Genomic DNA, 24776 nt, shown 5'->3' on the forward strand with positions numbered 1-24776 from the left:
CAGTCATGTCGTCGAACTTTTTTTTTTTTTTTTAATTCTTCGACATGTCGGTTTCCTCACGATGTTTTCCTTCACCGTTCGAGCAGTGGTGATGTTACAACATGCGCAGATAAATTGAAAAATCAATTTATTTCCTGCGCGCTCGCCTGGTCTCGAACACGGAGTTATCAGTTATTTATGTTTAATAACGAAATTGACGGTGCATTTAGATCAAACGAACATAGAGCCAGGTAAAGCAAGAGCATTCTTTCGTGATCTTTAAGTGTAAATGAAAACTCGTATTCAGTGTTGTTCAGTATTATTGCATAAAATCTTTTCGAACGCACTAAGAACAACGAAAGAATGCTTTACGGCTGGTTACACTAAAAGAATTTGATATAGTGGGGTGAATGAGCATACGCTCGTTTAATGTAAATGAACCGTTAGAGAAAAACCTTATAATATATGACTTGCTGATAACGTCCCTGGTAGCTTATTAGGCACTTTTTTAACTTAAATCGAGTAAAACGTAATTTAACTGACAGATAAGCTCATCAGAAAGCGACCGTAAAAGTACCTTCCTTCTATTATGAATGTTTTATTTTTATTATAGGAATGCATATTAATTAAACAGTTTATCATTAACAAGAAAATACCCACCAGGTATTTTGGCTGCCTGAAAAGCAGTATAAATAAAAGCAACGTTGTAAAACATTTCCCGTATCAAATAACTAAACTAAATTTGTAAATTACTGGCTTCGTACTCATTCGCAAATTTACTTTTAACATTCACGCTTCGGTTCATCGTTGGCACAGTTTAAAACATTAGTTACCACTTCTAACTAAAAACGTATTTACGAACATTTTCATAAACATCAAAAATGTTTAATTCAGTCTGAAAAGTACGTCGTATTTAGCATTTATATCCTAACTTCTTTATTTATATCACAAATTATATAACACTTTAGCAGAACAGTTAATAGTATAAATTTATTTGTATTGTTATTTAAGTGCATTTGTATGTTTTTTGTTGATTCATGTCGTAACGTAGTGATTTTATGGTTTGATTTTTATGGCTCGAGTACACAGCCTAGAGACTCTACTTTAACCGCGGTGAAACATCTCACTCCCATGGGAATTCCTTTGACCATGCGGGCGAAAAGCTAGTTTTATATAATGATCAAATGTTTGCAGAATCGAGTTCAGAGCCGGGATGCGTCTCACCAGCTCCCCGGTCCACACAAGCATGTAATGAACAGGAATGTCCGAGTTGGATGGCCGGTCCATGGTCTGGGGTAAGATTTTATTGAGATCTATTTCTATATTTTATCTATACTAATATTATAAAGCTGAAGAGTTTGTTTGTATGTTTGTTTGTTTTTTTAAACGGGTTAATCTTAGGAACTACTGGTCCGATTTGTAAAAATATTTCGGTGTTAGATAGCTCATTTACCGAGGAAGGTTATAGGCTATAATATATCATCCCGCTAAGACCAACAGGAGTGGAGCTACGCGGGTGAAACCGCGGAGCGCAGCTAGTTATTTATAAGGCTGTTGTTACAGAAACAAAAAAAATGTATTATAGCAGAAGAAAGTAGGTATATATTGTACTTTATGGGGGTTAATAGAAGAGAGAACTTTGGCAGGTTTTATGTCAGTATTGATCACGGAGAAAATACGTTGGTACCTAGCTGTTATGTAAAACTTTGATCATAATATGTATACTGGCTGAACCTGAACTGTGAACTATAAATGGAAAATGATTCATGCTTTACAAGGACGTAACACTGCCTATCAGATCTTCCATTTACGAATATTTTTACATTTACCTGCCATAATACAAACGGTGAACGAATAAGCAAGAAAAATAACGGTAGGTGATTTTCTAAAATTAAGTTCGTTTTGCATATATGAAAAACGGTTAAAAGGATTAGACAAAGACATATTTCATAATTGTATTCGTAATTTATTATTATTTTCCTTGTTTGGGTTACCTGGAAGAGATGGCTCTGTAGCCATAAGGTCACCTATTGTGCAATTTGTTTGTATCTTATTTTATATTATTTATTTCATCTGGTGTGCAATAAAGTATTCATTCATTCATTCATTCACATAGTCTTGAGTCTAGACATCTTCTTGCGAACACAAACCTGTGACAACCAATAAGTTTACAACAATTATTTGGAGGTATCCAACCATCGCGGACAATTGCTGTTGTCAAAGCAAACTAAAATCTATGCAATTTTATTACAATTGCTTTTCCAATGCTGCCTAAGTTCAGAGTCGCATAGAACAAAGGCAGTACAGCTTGCAAGTGCAAGTAATAAAACTTTCATATATGTATATTTCAACAAGTATTGTTGAAAGCGTCTAAGTTGTTGTAATTCTAGAAGCGTCTTTGTGCAAACTTAACAATAGCGCCTGCATTTCTTTCCAGTAATTATTTCCAAGACGTTAAAAGTTTTTATTGTTAACCGTTCAATAGGTCAGCATTTCTCTGAAAAGTGTTTTTCTTAGTAGGCTATTTTAAAATCAGTACAAAAGGCTGGAAAATTGATTTTAAGTGGAATAATTTTATTTCATTAGGTACTAGCGGTCCTCCGCGGCTTCACCCGTACATATTTACGTTTTCTATACATAAGAACCATCCTCGTACTTCAAGGAATATAATAAAAAAAATAATTATCGAATCCGGTCCACCCGTTCACGCGTGATGCCGCGGCCGTGACCAAGGAAAACGGGTTTCATTTTGATATATACATGCATATATAGACTAGGTATCATATATTTTCTTCTCCGTACTTCAGGCATTAATTTTGAAACGCAATCATGTCTGTTATTACTCTAGTAAATAAATACAATAGTTTGCGAGATGTTGAACCCAATTTCTATGATATTTCTAACTAGCGTTCATTTTATTCAATTACTTTTTCGCGTGTACAGCAAAATTAGAGCGGATTTTTAATAGAATTAAGAATCATAAATGTTTTTCTTGTTATATTTGTGGTGGAAGAAAATACAGTAACGTTAATCACTATACTATTAAATAGATCGTTACAGTATAGTGAAATTCAAGAATATACTTTTCTAACTCTTCTGTGGTAATTGTTAAAAATATGTAATGACGATTCAAAAGTACTTTTCAAAGAAGTCTAATTGAATAAATAAATGTTTGAGTTTGAGTTTAACGGTGCATTTACATCAAACGAACATCGAACATAGAACTAGAGCGAGAGCATTCTTTCGGGATCTTTTAGTGTAAACGAAAACTCGTATTCAGTTTTGTTCAGTATTAAAACATTGCATAGAATCTTTTTAAATGCACTAAGAACAGCGAATGAATGCTCTACGCTTGTTTACACTAAAATAATTTTACATGTTGGGGATAGAATGAGCATTCGCTCGTTTGATGTCAATGCACCTTACAATGCTACCTTATACTTACAAATTAAAGAAAATCTATATTTAAAATAAAAAATCTATATCTATATAAAAACTAACCACAATCAAGATCGGCAATGCTCATGGAAAAATAACCTTTATTACAATCCCACAGTGCTCAGTATCCTGTGGCGAAGGCATTCAAGTTAGAGGTGTAGAATGCACACCGGGTGGAGGGGTGTGCGATCCGAACACACGTCCGGAGATATCCCGGGCTTGTTCTACGGGGATCAGCTGTCCTGCTTATAGGGAGGCGGAAGATCCTGAGGTACGATGGTTGCTTGATGATTCAAATAAGAATTATATCTACTACTACATGAAACAAAAATTGGTAATGATACTAAGAAATATGATACCAAATATAAGTTTTCCTTGTCTCTAAAATAAATAAAAAATAAAATAACACTTATTTGCCAAAAAACATGGTACCGTACAAAAACATCTAGATAACATGCATCAGCGTAAAACGTATATTTAAACATATACTTAAAATAACTATGTGTTTTTCTTACGCAAACCTGTGAAATTAAAACATATTGTCACTCTACATTTAGGTCTACAGTTTATTGACATACTTCTAAAGCATATTTCGTAACGAACATTTCCGGTAGAAGAAATTTGTTTCTTTGCATAAAATCGAAAGCATCTGACACTGGAACATCAACATCATTTACAAACTAATCATATTTGTAAAGTTAAAAAATCCCGCTAAATTTTTGAAGTGAAACTTCTTTATCCCGCTTGGGAAAAAAAATAGTGTAACATTTTTTCGTTACGCGTGACATTTTTCCGTTACACGCCATCTTTTTCTTATCCCTACCACGCGTGATTCGACGTATTCCTGTGAAGTTGCATATATAGTAAATTATTTTTTGAAAATAAGTCCATAAAGAAGTTGCACTTCTTACGTGTGTACACTAGTACACGCACACATTTTTTTTATATAATCTATAAACTAATATAACTTGTAGGACGACATAGAAGACCTGCTCCCAGGCGTGGTGTACCACACGCAGCCGCTGATCCAGCCGTACCCGCCGCCGCAAGCCAAGGCTGAACAGCTCATCGGAGAACCAGACGTGCCGGTCGAAGCCACGTAAGCATTCTGTTATTCGTTGCTATAGTAACTCTGAAGTCATTGTATAAACTTATAGCTTATAGCTTTTTGAGGGTTGCGGGATTTGTGTTATAAAAATAGGTTATGTTTTATTAGGTTCTTAAAGATAGGAAAGTGTGTAAAACTTTTACTATTTTGATATTTTATATTTTGAGCGACTTAATCGTTTCCTTTACTATTTATATTATACACGATGGTTTAATATACATTTTTCTATATAATTATATGTTTTCATGTTATGAGCTGAAAAAGTTGCAATGAAATATTTACACTTGATATATAGGAATAGAAAAATATTTTATTGTTTAAAAAAATCCCTCTCTTCGTATAGAAAACAGGCTTATTTGAACGGATAGATAAAGAAGAAGATAGGTTAATAATATAATCTTTGAGTACACAATCTTGAAACTTCAAAAATACAATGTCTTCAGAGTTACCGTGTGGAGTGAAAAACCTTTGTTAGGACGAAAAAATCACTATTGTCATTGTGCTGTTGAAAACCTACCCTAACTAATGTGAAATGTAGATTAATTGAAATTATAACTGAATACTTTAAAAAATGAACTTGCTTTGTGGAGACAGTGTTCCTTAAGATGGAATTCAATACGATGCTTAAATTACAAAATATATCTTGTTTCAGTGGATGGGCATTTTCATCTACAATTTATTTACCAACTTAGCGTGATGGTATATAGTCTTCCTCGATAAATGGGCTATCTAACGCCGAAAGAATTTTTCAAATCGGACCAGTAGTCCCTGAGATTAGCGCGTTCAAACAAACAAACTCTTCAGCTTTATAATCTTAGTATATATAAATCTCGTGTCACAATGTTTGTCCTCAATGGACTCCTAAACCACTCAACCGATTATAATAAAATTCGCACACCATGTGCAGTTTGATCCAACTTGAGAGATAGGATAGTTTAAACATGTAGGTACCACGGGCGAAGCCGGGGCGGACCACTAGTATTAGTATAAATTCAATGATTTTAGTACTAATCTTGTTATGTTTTTAACAAATATAAACTGCACTGGTGTTTAACTAATTTAATATCTACGTCTTATTACACAAAAATAGACTTTATCATTTGAAACAAACTATTTCCAAAACATGCAAATCACATAAAGCATTAATAAAAATGAACTTCCATTAAGTAGCAACACATTTCAGCCAAACATGTGCATTAATATAGTATTCAAATAATTTATTACGAGTGTTAATAAAGGCAATTTAACAGTTCTTTACAAACATATTTAATCCAGCTATCATTACAGTATTTCATGTTTTAATCATAAGTTGTTTAACATTAAGCATTCAATTTTATCATCTCGATTTACTGAAATGAAAAATATTTATGCGCCTCATATTTTACGGGATATTTACTGTCTTCACAAGGTTTAATATGAAAGCAGATAATACTTTAAGGCCATGATAATGCATGAATAATATGCTAAAGTATTTTTAATAAAATGAGACTCCTTAGTATAAGTAAACTAACATGCTATTTTGATGAGATGCTAAAAGGAAGATGTTTGCGTTTTGTCTTGACTCTGTTAATGAAATTTTATTAAAATTTCTTCTTTCGGGAAATGTCACAAAAGTATTTTTCAATATAATATCAAGCAATATGAACCGATTTCTGTTTTTCGTAGAATTCAATTTTAATTAAAAGGAAGATGGTTCATAGTTTCACACTAACAACTACTGAGCTGATTTGGCTGAAAGGCAAAGAGATTGATTTATGCTACTTTTATCCCTGTAGTTTTAAAGTGAAACCGCGGACTTTCTAGCATAAAATAAATTTCACTATTAACATGAGTCTATACATATAATTTAATAAGTACATACCTACCAAATGAAATGTTTTGTTTCCGTCCAAAGAGATGTAGTAAATAGAATAACGTAGTCAAAACAGAAGGCAATTAGAACAGAAAATTCTGTCTCTCAAAATTCCTTCAATTAAACTCAACATAACAGCAAAATGGCATGTTTTAAATCCTATGAAGTGTTTGTCAGTGTTTCTGCGATAGCTTAGAGTATTTTGTTATTGTTTTCAGCAATTTCAAAATATTCTTTGCGTGTGGCTGGTTGTATGTAAGGTAGTGTACCTTCAACTCCAGTATTTTACGATTTCACTTTTCGATTCAGAACGACATCACATTTTTACAAGGAATGACATTACCCCCTCTCATTTTACACGACTCCAATGGCTGTTAGATTTCTTTTAATATTAGCTTAACTGCTTCATTAATCGATTTCAACATTAACCACGAAAAGTATATTCTTGTTAAAATCGATTTCTGAACTGAAATGATTCACATTTTTATTAAGAATATCAGATCCGATCTAATATATTGTTCTACGCCAGTCGAAATGTAACTAACAATCCAAAACACTTAACACAGAAAACTCGACCTAATTCCGTTTTATTCCCTCTGTTATACTGGTCAGTTTCGCGTGTACTTAATCTTCGATTTTTACAAGGACCCTTCATTCTATCACGGACCATTGCTTTCAACTGTACGATTTTCCTTTTATTCTACTCTATGCACTGCACAATAAAGTTTGTAATTCCTTGCACATACTACACCATCTAAAAGTTTATCTTTTTTTTGTTTTAACTTCGAAACACTTTTCCAATACTCCGAGATACTAAACATTTGGCACCGACACTGACACGGCTAAGTTTTACGAAAAGTTTTCTTCACAATGTTTGATTAGATTAGATATTTTTTCTCTTAACATTTCAAGTTTTGCAGGTTCGATTGTTTATACATACAGACATACATCGGTGCACATACTTCTACATATGCCAGCCAAATCTGATTGGTAGATTTGTAAACGTATGTTAATCCCAACACCTTGCATGCGTTAACGTGTGAATGATAATAGCTTATATTTCGATTCAATAGTATTTTAACTAAATATATTTTAAACATCAAGTTTGAAACTAAAAACAATTCGTTTTAATACAAGTAACAAATGATAAGTCATCCAAGATAAAGAAGAGATGAAAGTAGATGTTAGTCATTTTAAATCAACATACAAAAACAACAACATAAACGAGTACTTATATGGTATTGTTAATATCACGCCCCGTTTAATTACAGTAGCAAAACAAAAATTTAATTCATACAAGCTTGATGTTTCAACCAATCCATTTCAAGAGAGTATTCACGTTCCTAACAAACTGTATCATTGTAGCTACATCAAAGATGACGATTGGGGACCTTGTAGCGTCACTTGCGGTGAAGGTTGGAGGAAAAAGGAAGTGCATTGCAAGATCTTTCTAGAATTCAGTAGAACGATAGCTAAACTACCAGATAGTAAGTGCATGGGTCCTAAACCCACTGAAGAAACCCAAAGATGTGTGATGGAGCCTTGTTCGATGGCGTATGGAACTTCGTTCGGTGATTCCAGTGCACCGTCTTATGGAGGCGACAGGTACTAATATGATAAGATATAAATTGTTTTAATAATTAGACAGACCAGACATAGATTTGTATCATTTCATTACCAGAAAAGGAGAAGGATAGATTTACACTGCATAAATTTGGTAACTATATAATATCAATTGGTTGGTAAACAGGATAGGTACTAAATTAAATATCGTAATCGACGTATAGTATATTTATTTGTACTATATAATGAATAGAGTAGTCAGTTATTTTGGTATTGTATTTTGTAACGAAAAAAATTAGGGATATTCTTGCCGCTTACTTAATTTCAATTTAAATATTGTACTTATTACTACCTAGATATTTTATAAATTTAAATAAAATAAATTCCAGACATATTTTATTCATTCTATCGCTGCTGCTACATTTAAAAGTTTATCAAGAACACCATTCCCTATAGATTCTGTGACAACATCGTTAATTCTTGCAATAAACATACTATTATCTTCTTGCGTTATCTTCGAGAGATCTTGTTCAGAGTCAGTTTGACTTTCCTTAGCAACACCTTCCTGAGGAACGGCTACGACTCTCAATTCAACTAATGCAATTAATAAACCTAATACCATTGTTTCTTCTACGTCTTTAACTAATTCTTCTCTAGTATATATAAGATTCGCTTCTATATTAAAGAGAGATAAGAAAGATTCAAAACTGTCATAGTAAACTTCGATAAGTTTATCAAAGTATTCAGATCTGAATTGGGCATCTGTACACAAGTATATGAAGTAAATTAAATCGGTGACTGGATTGGTAAATCTCATTGTTTGGAAATCCAAAAAGCATAGTTCGGTTGTCTCGCCCTGGAACAAAAAATAAATTCAGTAAACCCGAGCAAGTGTAAATTTTACTGTAAATTTTCACTGTTTTATCCAGACTAAACAAAGTTCCAAAAGTAAAAACCTATGTGAACTTTTAAGCGGAAGGCTGCATCTTGTCTATTAGGTACAGGTTTTTACAAACTTAAAAAGAGAGTCGCTAACTTTTAAGTCTTTTTAGAGCAAATTTTTAGTTACAATCACTGTTTAGTGCAATGTATTACTTTACAATTTTACCAACTTAGAGTCAAAAATATATAGAGAAGACAAAAATATTGCAATAATACACGTTGTGTTTAGCAGTTCCAGCTGGCTTGTTTTACGAAAAATATGAGTATTCAAAACATACCTTTATTTTAAACAGTATGTTATTTATCCAAAAATCTCCATGGCAAAATACATTCATTTTCCTTGGCTCAACATACATACGGAAGAGCGGTAACAGCTTCGGTTTAATTGTTTCTAATTTCTTCTTAACATCCAAATCATTAATTACATTCAGAGAAATGTCAAAAGACTCCGGAAAATAATTTCTAAGTTTGCTTTTGTTTAAGAAGCTATCTTGAAATAGTAAATCATGGAAGTTCTTTGCAATATCATTATACAAGTCACTATTATTCTTCTCAAACACATGTGACAAAGCGTGGAATTTAGCTAAATTAGAAAATATTAATTCGACATGTGAATATTCTAGTTTATTATTTTTATCCAATGTATCATTCACTTCATATCCTGACACTAGTAAATCTTCAAATATAAGAACTTCATTCCCTTTTTCTGTACTGGAATAAATACAAACTGGTAATACAAGCCGTTTAGCATCAATTATATCCTTTTGCAATTCTCTAAACGTTTCTATAACATTAATATACGCTTCTACTTCTCGATTATGTAATTCACGAAACAATTCCTTCCTCGCCGTGTTAACAAGTGTTTTCACTATAACACTGACACGCTTATCACTGCCATTTTCTGTTATAATTACTCGAAACACATTAGCTATGTAACCACTGCCATTCAAGTAATCTACATGATAACTGAATTCCTTAATATCCATGGCATCAGCGACATTTTTGATAGCACTATGCAGTTCCATGCAGTTGAATTCATCTGGCTCACTTATATTTACGTCGAGCGACATTTTCACGTCGACTCTGGAGCTAAACATAAACTAATTTAATCTGTCATGCGTTTTAAGATAAGATTGCGGTAAATTCGATATCGACAAACTTTATAGCGATAACATAATACGGCTTAAATCAAATTATCTATACATTCCTACTTCTTTTGTTTTTCAATTATAAATAAAATAAAAATAAAAAATAGTATCGTTATAATATATTTAACGCTTATATTATGAGGTTAGAATAGTAACATTTATGCATCTATTATTAGTATTTCTCGTGTTTAATACCAGAGTTTTAAAATATAAATAGCTTCTAGACATATCTTATAATGATTATTTATTATATCTTATCATTTTGAATACTAGCCAATATGGCAGATCACCTTATCATTACAACTTTATATTTTTATTTTTATTCTGTATTTCTCAAACAAAAATATAACAAAGTATAAAATAACATAAGATATGTAATATATGGTTAATAATATAAAGAATAAATCGCGTTTAAAATCCGTTAAAATTTTAATTTCCAAAGTAATGAGTAATGACTGTTCATTATAATGAGGTATGTCTTTCCAACAGGTCACTAATATTCGGTACATCGAGTAACATCAGAGTGGCGCCGGGGTCGCCCGGGAAGTCTTATTCCTGGAAAGAGAAGGGATACACAAGCTGTAGTGCGTCTTGTTTAAGTGGTGTTCAGGTATTTATTGACTTATCCTTTATTTAATTAATTCTTGCATTTGAAAGAAAGAATGCATTTATTTTAACAGACACAACAATAACATTATAAATTATAGAAAGTAATACAAAACATAAATTAATATACCAGATGATTCATTCATTCATTATTTAAATTAGTTATTTTTTGTTGTTAATTATTTAATTCGATCAAATTGTTACGGGAATAATATGAGCTTCTGATTTACAGGGAGCATAATATTATGAGCCATATTCAATAGATTGAAATCTTTATGTATTTTAAATTACATAGCTATATATTAAGTTTATAAATTATAATATTTATCGCATTATCGGTAAATACCTAGGTATCTATTTATTTTTTTATCTTGAGAAGTAACAATTGAAATATGTTTGGCCTTCTTTTACGATGTTTTTTTTTTCAATTATAATTCTTAATTCAATCGACTTGTTAAAAAACATTTATCGTGATTAAACGTTCACATCACCTTAACACGTAATTCGAACTTTTTCCATTTGTAACTAGTAAAAAGGTCAAATTACCAACATCCGGAAATCAATGTCTTTGCTTCGACGGGCACAGATAAAATATTCAACTGCGATACGTAAATGTCAATTCTGGAGGTGAATTTACCTTTAAAACGCTATTTTACATACGACTGGTAGACAATGAGAACTATTTATATCCCTTTATTAGTGGCAACTGAAGGTTTTTTTTTATTTTTTATTAAAGAAAAACTGTAGTTTAGTTTATTCGTACTAAAAGGACATCTGTTCATTAATGATATAATATAAGAACGCACATGTAGGTACTTAGATTAGATCCTCTAAAGATTTGTAGTGGGCAATAGTTTTTCTTCAGAACACATATACACAGAAAAAAATAACAGGGATTAATAATAATACAGTTAGGTTCATAGACTAAAACATATTTTAGATAATATGTTATTTTATAATTAAAAAATATAATACTTAACATACACGAAGCACTTAAGGCTTAAGCTATCTAATAGCTTAACTAAACGTACCTACAACGTACGTACGTATTATATTATCTGTACTGAGAGAGTCCCCCATTCAAACTGAATGGACCCCCATATAGTATACAATATACTAAATATTATATAATATTTATATAATAAAAATAGTAGCTTACCGCCCGCGGCTTCGCCCGCTTTCTCTAAAACGATTTGAGATTTAAACTATCCTATCTCTCAAGTTGGATCGAACTGCACATGGTGTGCGAATTTTATTATAATCGGTTAAGTGGTTTAGGAGTCCATTGAGAACAAACATTGTGACACGAGATTTATATAATATAATAATAATAATAATATAGATTAATACATTTGTTACAGGAACTAATAATCCAGTGTGTAAGAGACGAAGACGGTAAGAACGCGTCACCCTACATGTGCGATCCACTCACTAAACCAGAGAACAGAGTGAGAACATGTAACGACCATCCCTGTCCTCCCAGGTTAGTTCACATGTCAGCCATTTTATTGAAAGTCTAGGCTATAGATTAAACCGCACGTAATTAACTACCTTGACTATATTTAGCTGTATCTTGTAAATTTTAAAGTAATTTAAGAAAAAGTTTATAAAGGCCTAGGCCTAGGCTTTTAATTAAATGATTGAATAAACTAATTGGCTGTGACACATTTATCACCTGGATGATTGATAAATACACTAGATTTTACTTATAACACTACGTTTGGTAAACTCAAAGTGTATCATAAGCGGTGCTGCCAAATAAATTCGACTGAGCTTAAAAACATTTATTTAACTGTAAAGACAAAATTCAATTACGATTAGACACACTATTAAAAGAAAAGTATCCAATGGAAATGGAAAATATCACTCCATTAAATTAATTAAATACATAAAGTGACTTACAATATTAAATATTGCTCTTTAATATTCCAATTACTTATAAAGAACTTCAATAAATACTTCTGAATAAATAGTAAAATTTCTTGAAATAATTAATTGAAATTGATAACATTTATAAAAAAGAGCGTGTCAGAAGTGACACTTTTTTGGCAAGATTCAAAGGTACCAAAATCGTCGCCTTACATCATGACGTGACGGTATCGCCATGACGCGACCTTGAAATTTTAAGTCTAAAAAAATTTCACTTCATACAGATGCACATAGAATCTCCTCCTTTATTTCAGTCGGTTAATGGGAATACTGTGTCCAAAAACAAATTTCATGGTGTCACATGTCGTGTGTCGAATAAATAAGCTGAAACTCTCTCGCGAAATAAATAAGCTGAAACTCACAACCATTGTAATAAACTCATCAATATACAGACAAATTAATAAAACCAAAATTCAAGAACAAAAACTGAATAATTTGTTTCGTAATAAATTTTAAATTTCAATTAAAAACTTTATAACAACAAGGTTCCATTAACTGACGTTATTAAAACCGAAAGTCTTCCCTTTTATGTATTATCTGTATTATATTATCTGTGCTTTTATGTTGTATCGTAAAAAGAAAATATAATTTCACCCCGCCGCATATTATTTCCTTCAGATGTTTAATATCCGGTTGTTATTCGATTCATCTTAAATATTTCAAATCAACCTTGTGACTTGTCGAAAAATTAAATTATTTTCTTGACAAAGATATTTGAGACGTTCTTCTTTTTAAATTAGAAATAAGTACATTTTATAAAACAAAGTTGTCCGCTGTGTCTGTATGTGTGTTTGTTCATGATAAACTCAAAAAATACATCACCGATTTTCATTTTGTTTTCACTAATGGATGGCGTGGTTCTCGCGGAAGGCTTTAGTATACTTATAATTTGTTAGGTTTTAGAAAATGTGAGCGCAGCCGCGGGCGTAAAGCTACTATATAAAATAAATTTGTGAACAGCAACAAACTAAAAACACACGTAACAACCAAACCAAAAAACCTTTGAGCAACAAGCCATAAAGGAATTTCCTTTTATATCAACACCGCTCAGAACAGAAGAGCGCATACTTTGTTTTTATTATCAACGCTAAAAGCGAGAGACTAAAAATACTTTAACACGTTCATGCCACATTACGCTGCGTTCAAATAACACTGAATAACACCAGTACGTTGGCAGCACTGTTATAATTCCCATTCATTTTCCTCAGTATGTTGGCAGCACTGTTATAATTCTCATTCCTTTAAAATGTTGCCGTGCGAAATATTGTATTAATTACACGTGGAGTGAAATTAGAATCTCGTCTACTTTTATATTTCGTTTCACTTTTACATTCGTTCGCTTTATAAAAATATTCTGTGCTAGAATATAAACAAAATGTGTACCTATTTACGTTGACTTTTATCATCCATTTCTTTACATAAATACACTTAATTTAATTTGCAAAACAATTTAGATAACACCATTTTCATAAGAAAAGCCTTTGTAATTGCACCTAGAACCTCTCTCGTAAAAAAACAATGATCTCGTAACCCTATTAAGAGCTAAATAGGTTTAAAACATGAAATAATCCATAAATTTTATTCAACAGATGGAACTACACTGAATTCTCGCAATGCACAAAGTCCTGTGGTATCGGAATACAAACAAGAGAAGTCACCTGCATACATGAGGTTTGTCTCTAAAATAAATTTAGTATATTTTATTTATTTATACTGTAAATAGAATTTTATACGTCATGGGTATAATGTAATTTTATACGTCATGTAGTATTATTGCTGATGTTTTTAATATTCTTAGAAGAATATCCCATATTTCAATATTGGTTTTATCAAAAACTATAAACAACAGGAAAAATTTCCGTAAACAGCATGAGTCGCAAATCAATATTAAACTAAAATTATTATCAATATGCCACCAGTTTTAGTATCCAAAACTAAATAAAAAAAAACATTTGTACAATCAACAGGGTGACTGGTAAGACCAAGAAGGGTAAGACGTCAGACGCATTTTGACAGGAGCTTCTTCTCATGCAACTGAATAACTTTTTACAACTTTGCTGAATTCGTAGAAAAAAATTTGGACTTTGTATGGAAATCGGTCAGCTGATTAGCGAAGTTTCCTTACAAAGTCTTTTTTTTTACGAATTCAGCAAATTTGTAGAATAAAAGTTGTTCAGTTTCATGAGTAGAAGCTCCTGTCTAAATTCGTCTAACGTCTTACCTTTCACGAGCCTTTCACCTGGTATAAACTTATTAATATAATTCAGCAACGGTTTGAAACTTCACATGAAAAGACTGCTAAGAATTATCAATTTACTGGTAAAGATATAATTAGGCTTTTCAATGTTTATAATTATTCAAATAGAAAAGAAATGCATCTGAAAGCAGATGCATAAAGGAAACATATTCCAAATCTGTTATTTAATACAAAGAAAATACAAAAATAAATTGAATTTGTAGAAATGTGATCATTCCAACGTGTACCACATTTCGACAACTTGGAATTGAAATTCTATTCCAAAGCTAACTTGATTTATAAATGCTGACCTAGAAATTCTATACCGACATCTATCAATAAGTCTAGATATAGCAAGATATATTATGAAACTTAACACTTACGGAATAAAGATCAAATTTAGTTAATACCGTCGAGCTATTTCGAATCTTTACAAATCTGTATTTAGATATTTTATTCATTTATTTTTGTTGAATAGAAATATGAATTGAAACAGTACGAGAATATTATAGACTTAACTGCATATATTTTTAGTCTACTGTTATTTATAAGCTCTTTCATTTCAAAACTATTGAATATGAACTTGTTTAATTGAAACTTGTGATGTAGATACATTATAATTCAAACATGAAATAAAAGTTACTATAAACCAGGTACCGGATACTGGAAACATTTATAAATCAATTAATAACGATTCCCTACAAATTTTCTGCTACTTTTGTCCATGATTTTAATTTACATTTCATCTTAATATCTATGTAATCTACTAGCTGCGCCCCGCTGTTTAACCCGCGTGGCTCCGCTCCTGTTGGTCTTCCGTCTTAGCCTGATGATATATAGCCTACAGCCTCCCTCGATAATTGGGCTATCTAACACCGAAATAATTGTCAAATCGGACCAGTTATTAATGAGATTAGCGCTTTCAAACATAGACTTTACTAAAAGTCACTTACAGATAACCATAAAATTGTTCTTATCAATTATCCCGTAGGTAACACGCGGTGGTACGAACACAGTGGTAGTACCAAACAGCATGTGCCCCCAGCCGCCCCCGCCGGACCGGCAGTACTGCAACGTGCTCGACTGTCCAGTGAGGTGGCACTCGGGGGACTGGTCCAAGTGCTCTAAGACTTGTGGTGGTGGTGTGAAGCAGAGAGAGGTATGATTCTAAAATCTAATTAGTTCTTCCCTAACTTCACTTCACTATCAAGTTATGTGATCCTGGTAAATTCAAAATTGATACCTATACGATGTTTTTGTCTACCTGATATATTAATTTTATCATATAGTGTGGTTTTAGGTTCGGTTTTAAGAGATTTTAGTAAAAATATGCTTATAAGAATTGCAAATTCAGTATATAGAATTTCTGATGTTACCATCTCTTAATTTTATGCAAATAATATGTATTTTTACTGCAAATAAATTATTGTTAACACGATTTTTGAACTAATTATAGTTACGTATAATAAAATTATTTTACAATTAAATTATACGTATAATATATGTATAATAATGCCTTCTTCAAATGTTAATGCAATGGAATTGACTCAAGAAGTAGAATCTGTTCGAGCGTTGAATAGCAGCTTGCGGACATATTTGGAAAATTTACGACAATATCGAAAAAACTTAAGTTCAATGAATGAAAACTGTAAACAACTTAGCAAAGTAAATACTCAGTGAATTGATACTCTTACATTAAAATAGCTTGAACATGTAAAAAAAAAATTCTTATAGAACTGCTATAACATCCTTGATCAAAAAAAAATATCATCATAATGTTATTTTTCAGGAACTTATTTATTACATGTTACATTGTATTGTTATTCTTTACATAACTTTCACCACGTCTTTTACTTGTATCGTAGTTATATGGTAAGATGGTTTTATAACACTGTCCACGATCTTATGTCAATTACCATGTACCTATTTCCCTATTTTATTTTATTCAATTACGTACAAAGTTTAATCCATCAAGTCTAATATACCTAAATTCTCAACAGGTGATATGTAAACAAGTGATGGCCCAATCCCACGTGGTGGAACGACCGCCATCACAATGCAATTCACCACGACCAGCGTCCACCAAGTCTTGTAATAGCAGACCATGTTTATTGGATACGTCTGCACCAGAAATATCACTGGCTAATTCATCGTATATACAACATGATCCGAAGAAGAAAAAGGTATTCGATACACTAATTATTTCGAGACTGTTAAATGAAACTTAAAAGTGATAATATATGCCATACTTAAAATTTTGTTTCCTAAATTAATTGAAAATTGATAACATTTTACTGATATACGGATGACTTGTTTAGCAGAACATTTGTTTCGCATTTTAATTTAAATTATTTTTAGGTAAAATCTTAAATGTTGAATTATATTTACCAAATTCGTCTTATCAACATGTATTATATTCATACGATTATTTAAATAAACCCGAAAAAATGTTTATTCAGGTAACTGTGAAGGTTGGCGGGTCTGCAACAATATTCTATGGCACACAAGTAAAGATAAAATGTCCAGTGAAAGGGTACAATAGAACGAAAATCCAATGGGCAAAGGATAGTCAGATAATTTCTAAGTCGAAGAAATATAAAATATCAAAAAAGGTAAGGTTTCAGCATTAGCTGATTATTTGTCTGTAAAATAGAATAACTTACACGATTTGTATTGTGTAATCACATTCATCTTAAAAACACACAAGTTATATTTTTGAATACAAATCGGTTTATTCATAGCGTCTCATTTAACCTTTAAACTAAAGAACAGTCTCAATTCTGTACCTGCAACTTCGTTATTATTCAAATTGAAGAAAATTTAGAAAGTTATTTCAGTCGCAAATATTTTAGTAGACCAATCTCTATAGAACAATTCGGTACAGACAGTCATTACAAGTTGTTAAGTCTGTTTCCACTCCAGGAGCAGTAAATTTTTAATCCAACACAATTTCCTTATTAAATTGCAAACTTCGGAATTTAAATTTATTCAACTCACACAATTAGTTTCTCTGTTTTCGCCAACTATTGCCTTAAAGTAAACAGCAGGACGCAGTTGTTCATCTCATAAATAAACAAAGCATTCGACCAAGTACACTCCACTTTACTACTGACAGTGCTCTGAGGATTTGTATAATATTTCAAAATAAAGCAAGTGGAAAATATTTAACAAGTACTCTTTTACTGTTGTACGGAATACTTATATTATTAAATATCTTAACGCTACTTTTTATAATAGCGATGAGCGCGCAGGTGTCTCTAAGGGATCATAATTAGGTCCTCAATTGCTTTTACGTGTTATTAATATAGCTAATATCTAGAGGAACATTTTCTTAATTAACTTACTACAGTAATAAACGTAGAGTTTATTTCTATTACCTACAGAATAAAAGATCATTCTGGATTTGTACTGAGAAAATGACCATGTGAATACCACTACATAAATAGAAAACGATTTCTTGACATAAACGCATTTCGCGGCGTATTAAAAATTCATAATATTTTTTTTTTTTTGGTAGCGATCATATTATGTATAAATGTAGATACTTTCTACGGAACTCCATGTAGCGTATCATAATGATGATAAAAAAAAATTACGAATCTTCGTCATTCTAAAACATCCGAAGAAGCCTATCTATATATTGCCTATCTACTTAACCCTCCTACTTAGTCATCTATAATTAAACGATATTAATAACAATTGACCAAATACCTACCCATATATTTCCCCCAGGGAGCGCTCCGTATAACATCTCTATCCCTACGTGATCATGGCGTCTATACCTGCGTGGCTGGAAGGTCCAGCGCCAATCTGACCTTGCTTGTGAAGCCGAGACCTGGAGAGTTTCCATCTAGCGAAGAGATCGAGAGGCACAAGGCTTTGGATGAACCGTCTTCGCCGTTGCAGGATCGGTAAGTAAAACTGCAATAAGAGGAAAATGTTGGTAATAACTTATACATATATCTGTACATAGATTGTAAAATTAAAAGAGTTTCTTTATTTGATCAAACGCGCTAGGGACTACTAGTTAGTTCGTTAGAAAAAAGCTATATGAATAACATCACGAGTAATCTATAGAAGTGGAGTAGCATTTAAAAATGTAACCTGTTTAGTTTAGATGATGTTGCGTGGGTCAGCTATGTTGATAGAATTAAATTAAATAAACAGTAGGTAAATACGCTAAGTTTTATTAAATTGATCTTTAAAGCACTATTACGTTTTTAATAGATAATCAAATAAACTGAAAGATTGGTACGTAGAGTTTGATTTTAACCGTTGAAATTACAACACAGATGGTGTACTAGATCTGTGAATTACAACGTAATGAATTGTAGATAATATCTGCTTATGACGTTGACATGTTTTGATCAGATAATTTACAAATCGTGAAATATGTAGGTAGTAAAATACCATTATAATGATACACTGATTTTTGTGTTTTTATGGCTTTAAATTTATAATTTATTTAGATTAATATGTCTAAATATTATTTTAAATAATGTTAGACTAAAAATACCGTAAAATATAAGTTGACCTCAATTCCTGTAAAACAAGAATCATTTCTAGCTATTCATTGAATAAACTTCGATTATTTTCCTCTTATCTATAACTCTATTAACCAATAACAGTCTTCTAAACGAACATAGCAATACCAAATTCACAAAACCATTTAACTAAAACATGAAGCAACTGAAGCATTAAAATCTGTTGTGTAGAAGTGACCGATCAAGGAAGATGGCCGCTATAAAATTTTATTATACAAGCAACTGAGAAAACAGCACGCTAGGGCATAGAAAATGTCATGGAAATTCAGCTCTGCGTTCTGCAGCGCGTTAATAATAAACTATATTGTTAAAAATGTTTTGTTCTAAAAATATAGTCTCTAACCTTGCTCTAACGTTTTACACGACAGAAAACTAATATTGTAAAGGGTAAAATCATTTTTGAATTGACTTTCAATTCGTCTTAATTCTATTGTTGGCTCAGAACTTTCGTCTGCGTGAATCGATTTTGATGATACCATTTTTTATTAGAAAGGTCTGTCCCGTGTCATTTTAATTGTACACAATACTACAGGCCTAGTTCTGACAATTTGAAGATGGATCGGTGGTTTGTTATTATTTAACGCAAAATCATATTATACCTTAATACAAAAGTAACTCTGTCTGTCTGTTACTCAATCACGCCTAAACTACTGAACCAATTTGCATGACATTTGGTATGGAGATATTTTGATACCCGAGAAAGGACATAGGCTACTTTTTATTGCGAAATAAGTAGGTACCACGGGCGAAGCCGGGGCGGACCGCTAGTAATATTATAAGCATACTAATTAGTTTCGTTCCCGAATTATGCGGGCAAAACCGGGACATGGCTTAGCTTTGTACTATGCAACTAATGTTTTTAACCCATTGAGCCCCAAGCGGCCCGATCGGTCCACGACACAATAGATATTGTGTCTGTGATTCCGGGGCCTGAGTTATTAACAGCGTATTTCACTCTCATTATAAAATGACAATATTTACTCATACATTATTCGTTTTGTAGCTAATATCATCATTGATTATTATACATTAATAAATCAACAATATTATTGCTCATGTAAACGTGTAGGCGCGGAAAACTCTGTTTATTTTATCTGCTACAAGCTGTGCTCCGCGGTTTTACCCGCAGTGCTACGATATCCTATCTGTTAATCTAAGTTACACTCTATATGTGAGCTAAACTTCATTGTAATCGGTTCAGTAGTATTTGCGTGAAAGAGTAACAAACATACACATACACATCCATCCTCACAAACTTTCGCATTTATAATATTAGTAGGATAGGATAGGATTATTACATAGGATAGGTTTTATCCCAGAAATCCCACGGGAACTGGAACTATGCGGTTTTTCTTTGAAAACGCGGGCGAAGCCGCGGGCGGAAAGCTAGTCTAATCTAAACTATCAACAAATTATATCGTGTTTTGACTTGGCAAGCAAAGTAAATAGACATTCTTAATGAACCGCGTTTTAGCAGTAGAAAATAATAGAATACCTATTTTAAAGACAAATTATTTTCTTACAGAGCGGACGGTAGATACAGAGCAATGATTGGAGGCAGATCAGATGATCAGTCACACGAGCAGAGACCTGGTGACCAGAAGAAAAACTATAAGGGTAAACAGAAAGGTAAAACTGTTAAATTTACGTTTAATTATATAGAGCAAAATTATTTGAATAAAAATAAAACTATTACAGACATTAAAAAAGAAGCTTTTGAAATAATCACCTTGACTACTAAAGGTATTTAGAATTATGTATTAGATATTATAATCTGAACAGAGGTTATTACAGTATACCTATAGTAAATAGTTTTATTCATAAAAATGAGAAATTCATTCAATACAATAAAAAAGTAATTTGGAGCGTGCTGTAAGTATCGTGTCAAAATGTCGAACTCCAACGTTAACATTTTACAGCACGCAAACTAACTTTACATTTTTAACATAAAATGAATTCGTATTAAATCTCTTCTTTTCATACATAAATACATCTTTAACTACATTTACCAGGCAAAGTGGACAAAGTACGCGACGCTTTATACGGCAGTGGGACCACGAGTACAAAACCGGCGCCCAGTTACAACTCTCAAGCTAGGGACATATATGATGAGAATGAGGTAATTATTATAGAAATTACTCTTTATAGTTGCATCTATAAAAGTCGAGATTTAAACTATCTGTGTGCTAAATTTCAACAAAACCGGATCAGCTCTTTTTGATTAATAAACAGCCAAACATACAAATTCGCGTTTTTGTGTGATTGCTTTTAAATTTTTTTCAACAAGTTTGAATGCCTAACTACCGTCTCAAAATATTAAAGTTACTTCCAGTATCTAGTATTTTATTAAGTATCAAATTATTAGATACCTATATACAATATTCTTCAGGTAAACAAATACTTTTATAAATTAAATAAAACAAAATCTATTAACTACGTAATGGATCATTAAAATATAGACGACAATTTAATGAAATACGCGCTCATTGAAATATTCTAGTTGATTAAGAGCGCTTATTCAATTTAACGCAAGTCAAAATCTCCGCGATCTATTACGATAGATCGCGGCTTGCGCTATCCTTTTACTATGAACAGCATAGGTCCACAGGAGAGCGCCGAGCAACATGTCCTCTCTCTGGGAAGGCTCGCTGCCGACTGATTTTAATCGGGTCGCGCGCAGTGTTTTATAGTACTTTAAAAAAAATTGTAGAAAAATAATAGAGGTACCTTAGTTGATTTTTTAAATTTTATCTTATAAGTAATACGTTCTTTTATTGCAATATGTATAAATTATATTCAACTAAGTCAAATATCTTGGTGAAAATAATCATTTTGTCGAGTATAATTTCTAAAAAAATTCACATTGTTCGGATTTTAATTTCGTAAGTTAGGAGTCCAAATTAAAAAAATCTTTTAACTAACTATTTTAATAAGGATTTTTGCAGTTAGTTAAAAAAAATGTGTGTTAGATCTGTCAGCAATTTCAGATATTTTTAGCTTCGAAATTGACACTAAAAGTGAAATCAAGTAATCATCGGCTCAGTTATCTTGATGGTATTCACAAATACTGTATTAATTGAAAAAAACTCTTAACTAACTATATAGACAATAAAATTCCCTAAAATTATTAGTAATTCATATGTTTGTAAGATTAGTGGTTGATGGACAATCTGGTTTGAAAAATCACATATTTGAGCCAAACAGCGCACGGACCGCGTACACGGCCTTAATTCCATAAATTAATTGCTATTTTCTTATCGAAAATACAAAATACGGTATTTACGTAAACACCTTTACCGGAACAAAAGGAACAAACGAATATCTTATTAATTCGATTTCTATTGTTGCCATGGCAACGAAAAAACAATATTTAATTTCCAATTAGAGTAGGAACACAAACAAGGCCGAGGAACAACAAGCTTATTAAAACAGTCGCTTCATTTATTTTTGCAACCCAACTACCTAGGTACTAGATTAAATGCTTAAAATTAGAATATCCCATTATTCCATTTACATACAAATATTGAGTAATCGTCTATATACCTATATGCAATAATATCCACACCTATTCCAATTAAATCAACAGAAAACCATCAAAATAGCTGCATAATTAAAAATCCTCAAACTTAACTGAGTAGAAAATACCCAATCTAGCTCCCATAATTTAAAAGGCTTACCAAATATTAAACTTCTGAACAATAAAACAAACTTTAAGTCCTTCCTCACCCAAATGTACAATAACATTCAATAATAATAACTTTACAGGCGTAATAAAAGCATCTATAAACTTTATTGCCACTTTAACGATGGAACTTACTAGATAACTAATCATTATGGGTCATCTAAAAGTTTACTTCAACTTCGCCAATTTGAATACTGTTTTTACTATGTAATTCCGTTGTCATTTAAAGTTAAAACTTGATATACGTGTGTTTACGTCACTCATCTATCCTACCACAGAATACTTAATAGTAGATCCTACTAATATTATAAAGCTGAAGAGTTTGTTTGTTTGAACGAGCAAATCTCAGGAACAACTGGTCCGATTTGAAAAATTATTTCGGTGTTAGATAGCCCATTCATCGCGGAAGGCTATTATAGGCTATATATCATCGCGCTAAGACCAACAGGAGCGGAGCCACGCGGGTGAAACCGCGGAGCGCAGCTAGTCTATAGAATGACTATAATAGGAAAGACTATAAGTAGAGTTGGAGAGAACATAAAAATAAAATATTTTTGCTCAATGCTTAATTTGGAAATACAATAGACGGCAGTCGATAATAATAGAAACAAAAACTAGTATTATTTTCGTCTACCTCTGTTTATTTCACTAAGTACTTGAAACAACTAGATCAATTCTGAACAGCTTAATATATTACTTGTAAAGAATGATTTAAGTAAATTCAAAAAAAATCTTAATGTGTTTGAAAAACTTTACTTCTCTTATCGTAATCGGGTTAAAAGGACAAATGCGTTTAAACATTAAAAACGTTGTTAAAACCACAACATGCTTTTGCTCTTTTTCTATTTAAAAATAGGGGAAATCCCATATAATCTTTTCCCATAATAATTATCTCTCTTCCTTAATTACTGTAATTAAAAAGGAGTGTTTAATATCTTAGATACTCGTATTGGGCAATAAAATAGGATTGTCTTTATTACCAAAGGAGATAATGTGAATTAACTGAAGAAGCACCAACTAATTAGTTTAATTAGTATTGATTTTATAATAGTTAAGTGGAGGAACGGATTAATTTAAGCTATTGATAAAATTTTTAGTTCACATTGTACCTTAAACAGTAAAAATAACTAGAAGGATTTGTTAAATGATACATTTAAAACAAAATTAACTTTGGTTTAAAAAAAATCGTCTTGATAATTTATGCCTCTGTGGCATATGTCATATTATATTCATGGAAAATCAAAATTACCAGAATTTTTTGATCCAATGTAAAAAAAATTCACTAAATTTTATAAAAATACGAAAAACGCATTTTCGTATGCTTATTACTTTGAAAATAAGAAATATTTTAATAAAACCATCCTTTGAAACGAACTTATTTACATAAATGCAGGATTTACACATAAGAGCGTAATAATAAATCCACTAGTCTCCCCTATTCTATAGTATGCTTTTAACGTTGGCAATAACCATAAACAATTTTCGCACGCCGCTTTGGATTAAGGAGAGTGCTATATCATCTCAGATGCTACCACCCAATAGAAACGGAGGCTCCCGTCTATTGCCGTGCCTACATTACCTTATAATGCAAATACAGGTGAGGAGTTACCAAAATAGAGCATGGCTCAATGGTTTTTAGGACTAACTATGGCATGTTTACTTTTAATTCTGTACAGAACATCATTCGGTGGTTCGTAATAACACGGGTTGCAGCTGAAACTGTGTCTTCTTGTTGTAGTAATAAGACTC

The 24776-nt window shown here is 31.8% G+C and overlaps 2 protein-coding genes and 1 long non-coding RNA gene across 3 annotated transcripts in view; 1 reads left to right on the forward strand and 2 right to left on the reverse strand.

Annotated features, from left to right (window-relative positions):
• The window catches only part of LOC123703255 (protein madd-4-like), a 157709-nt gene that overhangs the window by 125727 nt on the left and 7206 nt on the right, over positions 1–24776 (forward strand). Inside the window, exons 10-24 of the mRNA XM_045651199.1 lie at positions 1174–1274; positions 3536–3688; positions 4392–4516; positions 6596–6637; positions 7743–7982; positions 10520–10640; positions 11998–12119; positions 14155–14236; positions 15793–15960; positions 16802–16984; positions 17261–17413; positions 18534–18712; positions 20871–20974; positions 21358–21464; positions 24532–24624. Of these exons, the coding sequence (XP_045507155.1) occupies positions 1174–1274; positions 3536–3688; positions 4392–4516; positions 6596–6637; positions 7743–7982; positions 10520–10640; positions 11998–12119; positions 14155–14236; positions 15793–15960; positions 16802–16984; positions 17261–17413; positions 18534–18712; positions 20871–20974; positions 21358–21464; positions 24532–24624 (1973 nt within the window). The remainder of the gene's footprint in view (positions 1–1173; positions 1275–3535; positions 3689–4391; positions 4517–6595; positions 6638–7742; positions 7983–10519; positions 10641–11997; positions 12120–14154; positions 14237–15792; positions 15961–16801; positions 16985–17260; positions 17414–18533; positions 18713–20870; positions 20975–21357; positions 21465–24531; positions 24625–24776) is intronic.
• Positions 8212–10040, reverse strand: LOC123703257. Its single transcript, XM_045651203.1, has 2 exons — positions 9161–10040; positions 8212–8796 (listed from the first exon to the last, which is right to left on the reverse strand). Exons 1-2 carry the CDS (start codon positions 9977–9979, stop codon positions 8341–8343), a joined length of 1275 nt encoding a protein of 424 aa, XP_045507159.1. The 5' UTR covers positions 9980–10040; the 3' UTR covers positions 8212–8340.
• LOC123703260 overlaps positions 10491–24776 on the reverse strand; it is a 38659-nt gene continuing 24373 nt past the window's right edge. The window contains exons 2-4 of the long non-coding RNA XR_006752966.1: positions 20869–20935; positions 18584–18722; positions 10491–10585 (exon numbers count right to left, since the gene is read on the reverse strand). This is a non-coding gene — a long non-coding RNA (uncharacterized LOC123703260). The remainder of the gene's footprint in view (positions 10586–18583; positions 18723–20868; positions 20936–24776) is intronic.

Source organism: Colias croceus, chromosome 25 (genome assembly GCF_905220415.1).
Source record: "Colias croceus chromosome 25, ilColCroc2.1".
Classification (NCBI taxonomy): Eukaryota; Metazoa; Arthropoda; class Insecta; order Lepidoptera; family Pieridae; genus Colias; species Colias croceus.

What these genes read in the sequence shown, in the direction of transcription:
- LOC123703257 (XM_045651203.1), bottom strand. Translation starts at nt 9,979, where the DNA reads ATGTTTAGCTCCAGAGTCGACGTGAAAATGTCGCTCGACGTAAATATA. An exon ending in ACATACTGTTTAAAATAAAG is followed by an intron (nt 8,797 to 9,160) that starts GTATGTTTTGAA and finishes TTTTTGTTCCAG; the next exon opens with GGCGAGACAACCGAACTATG.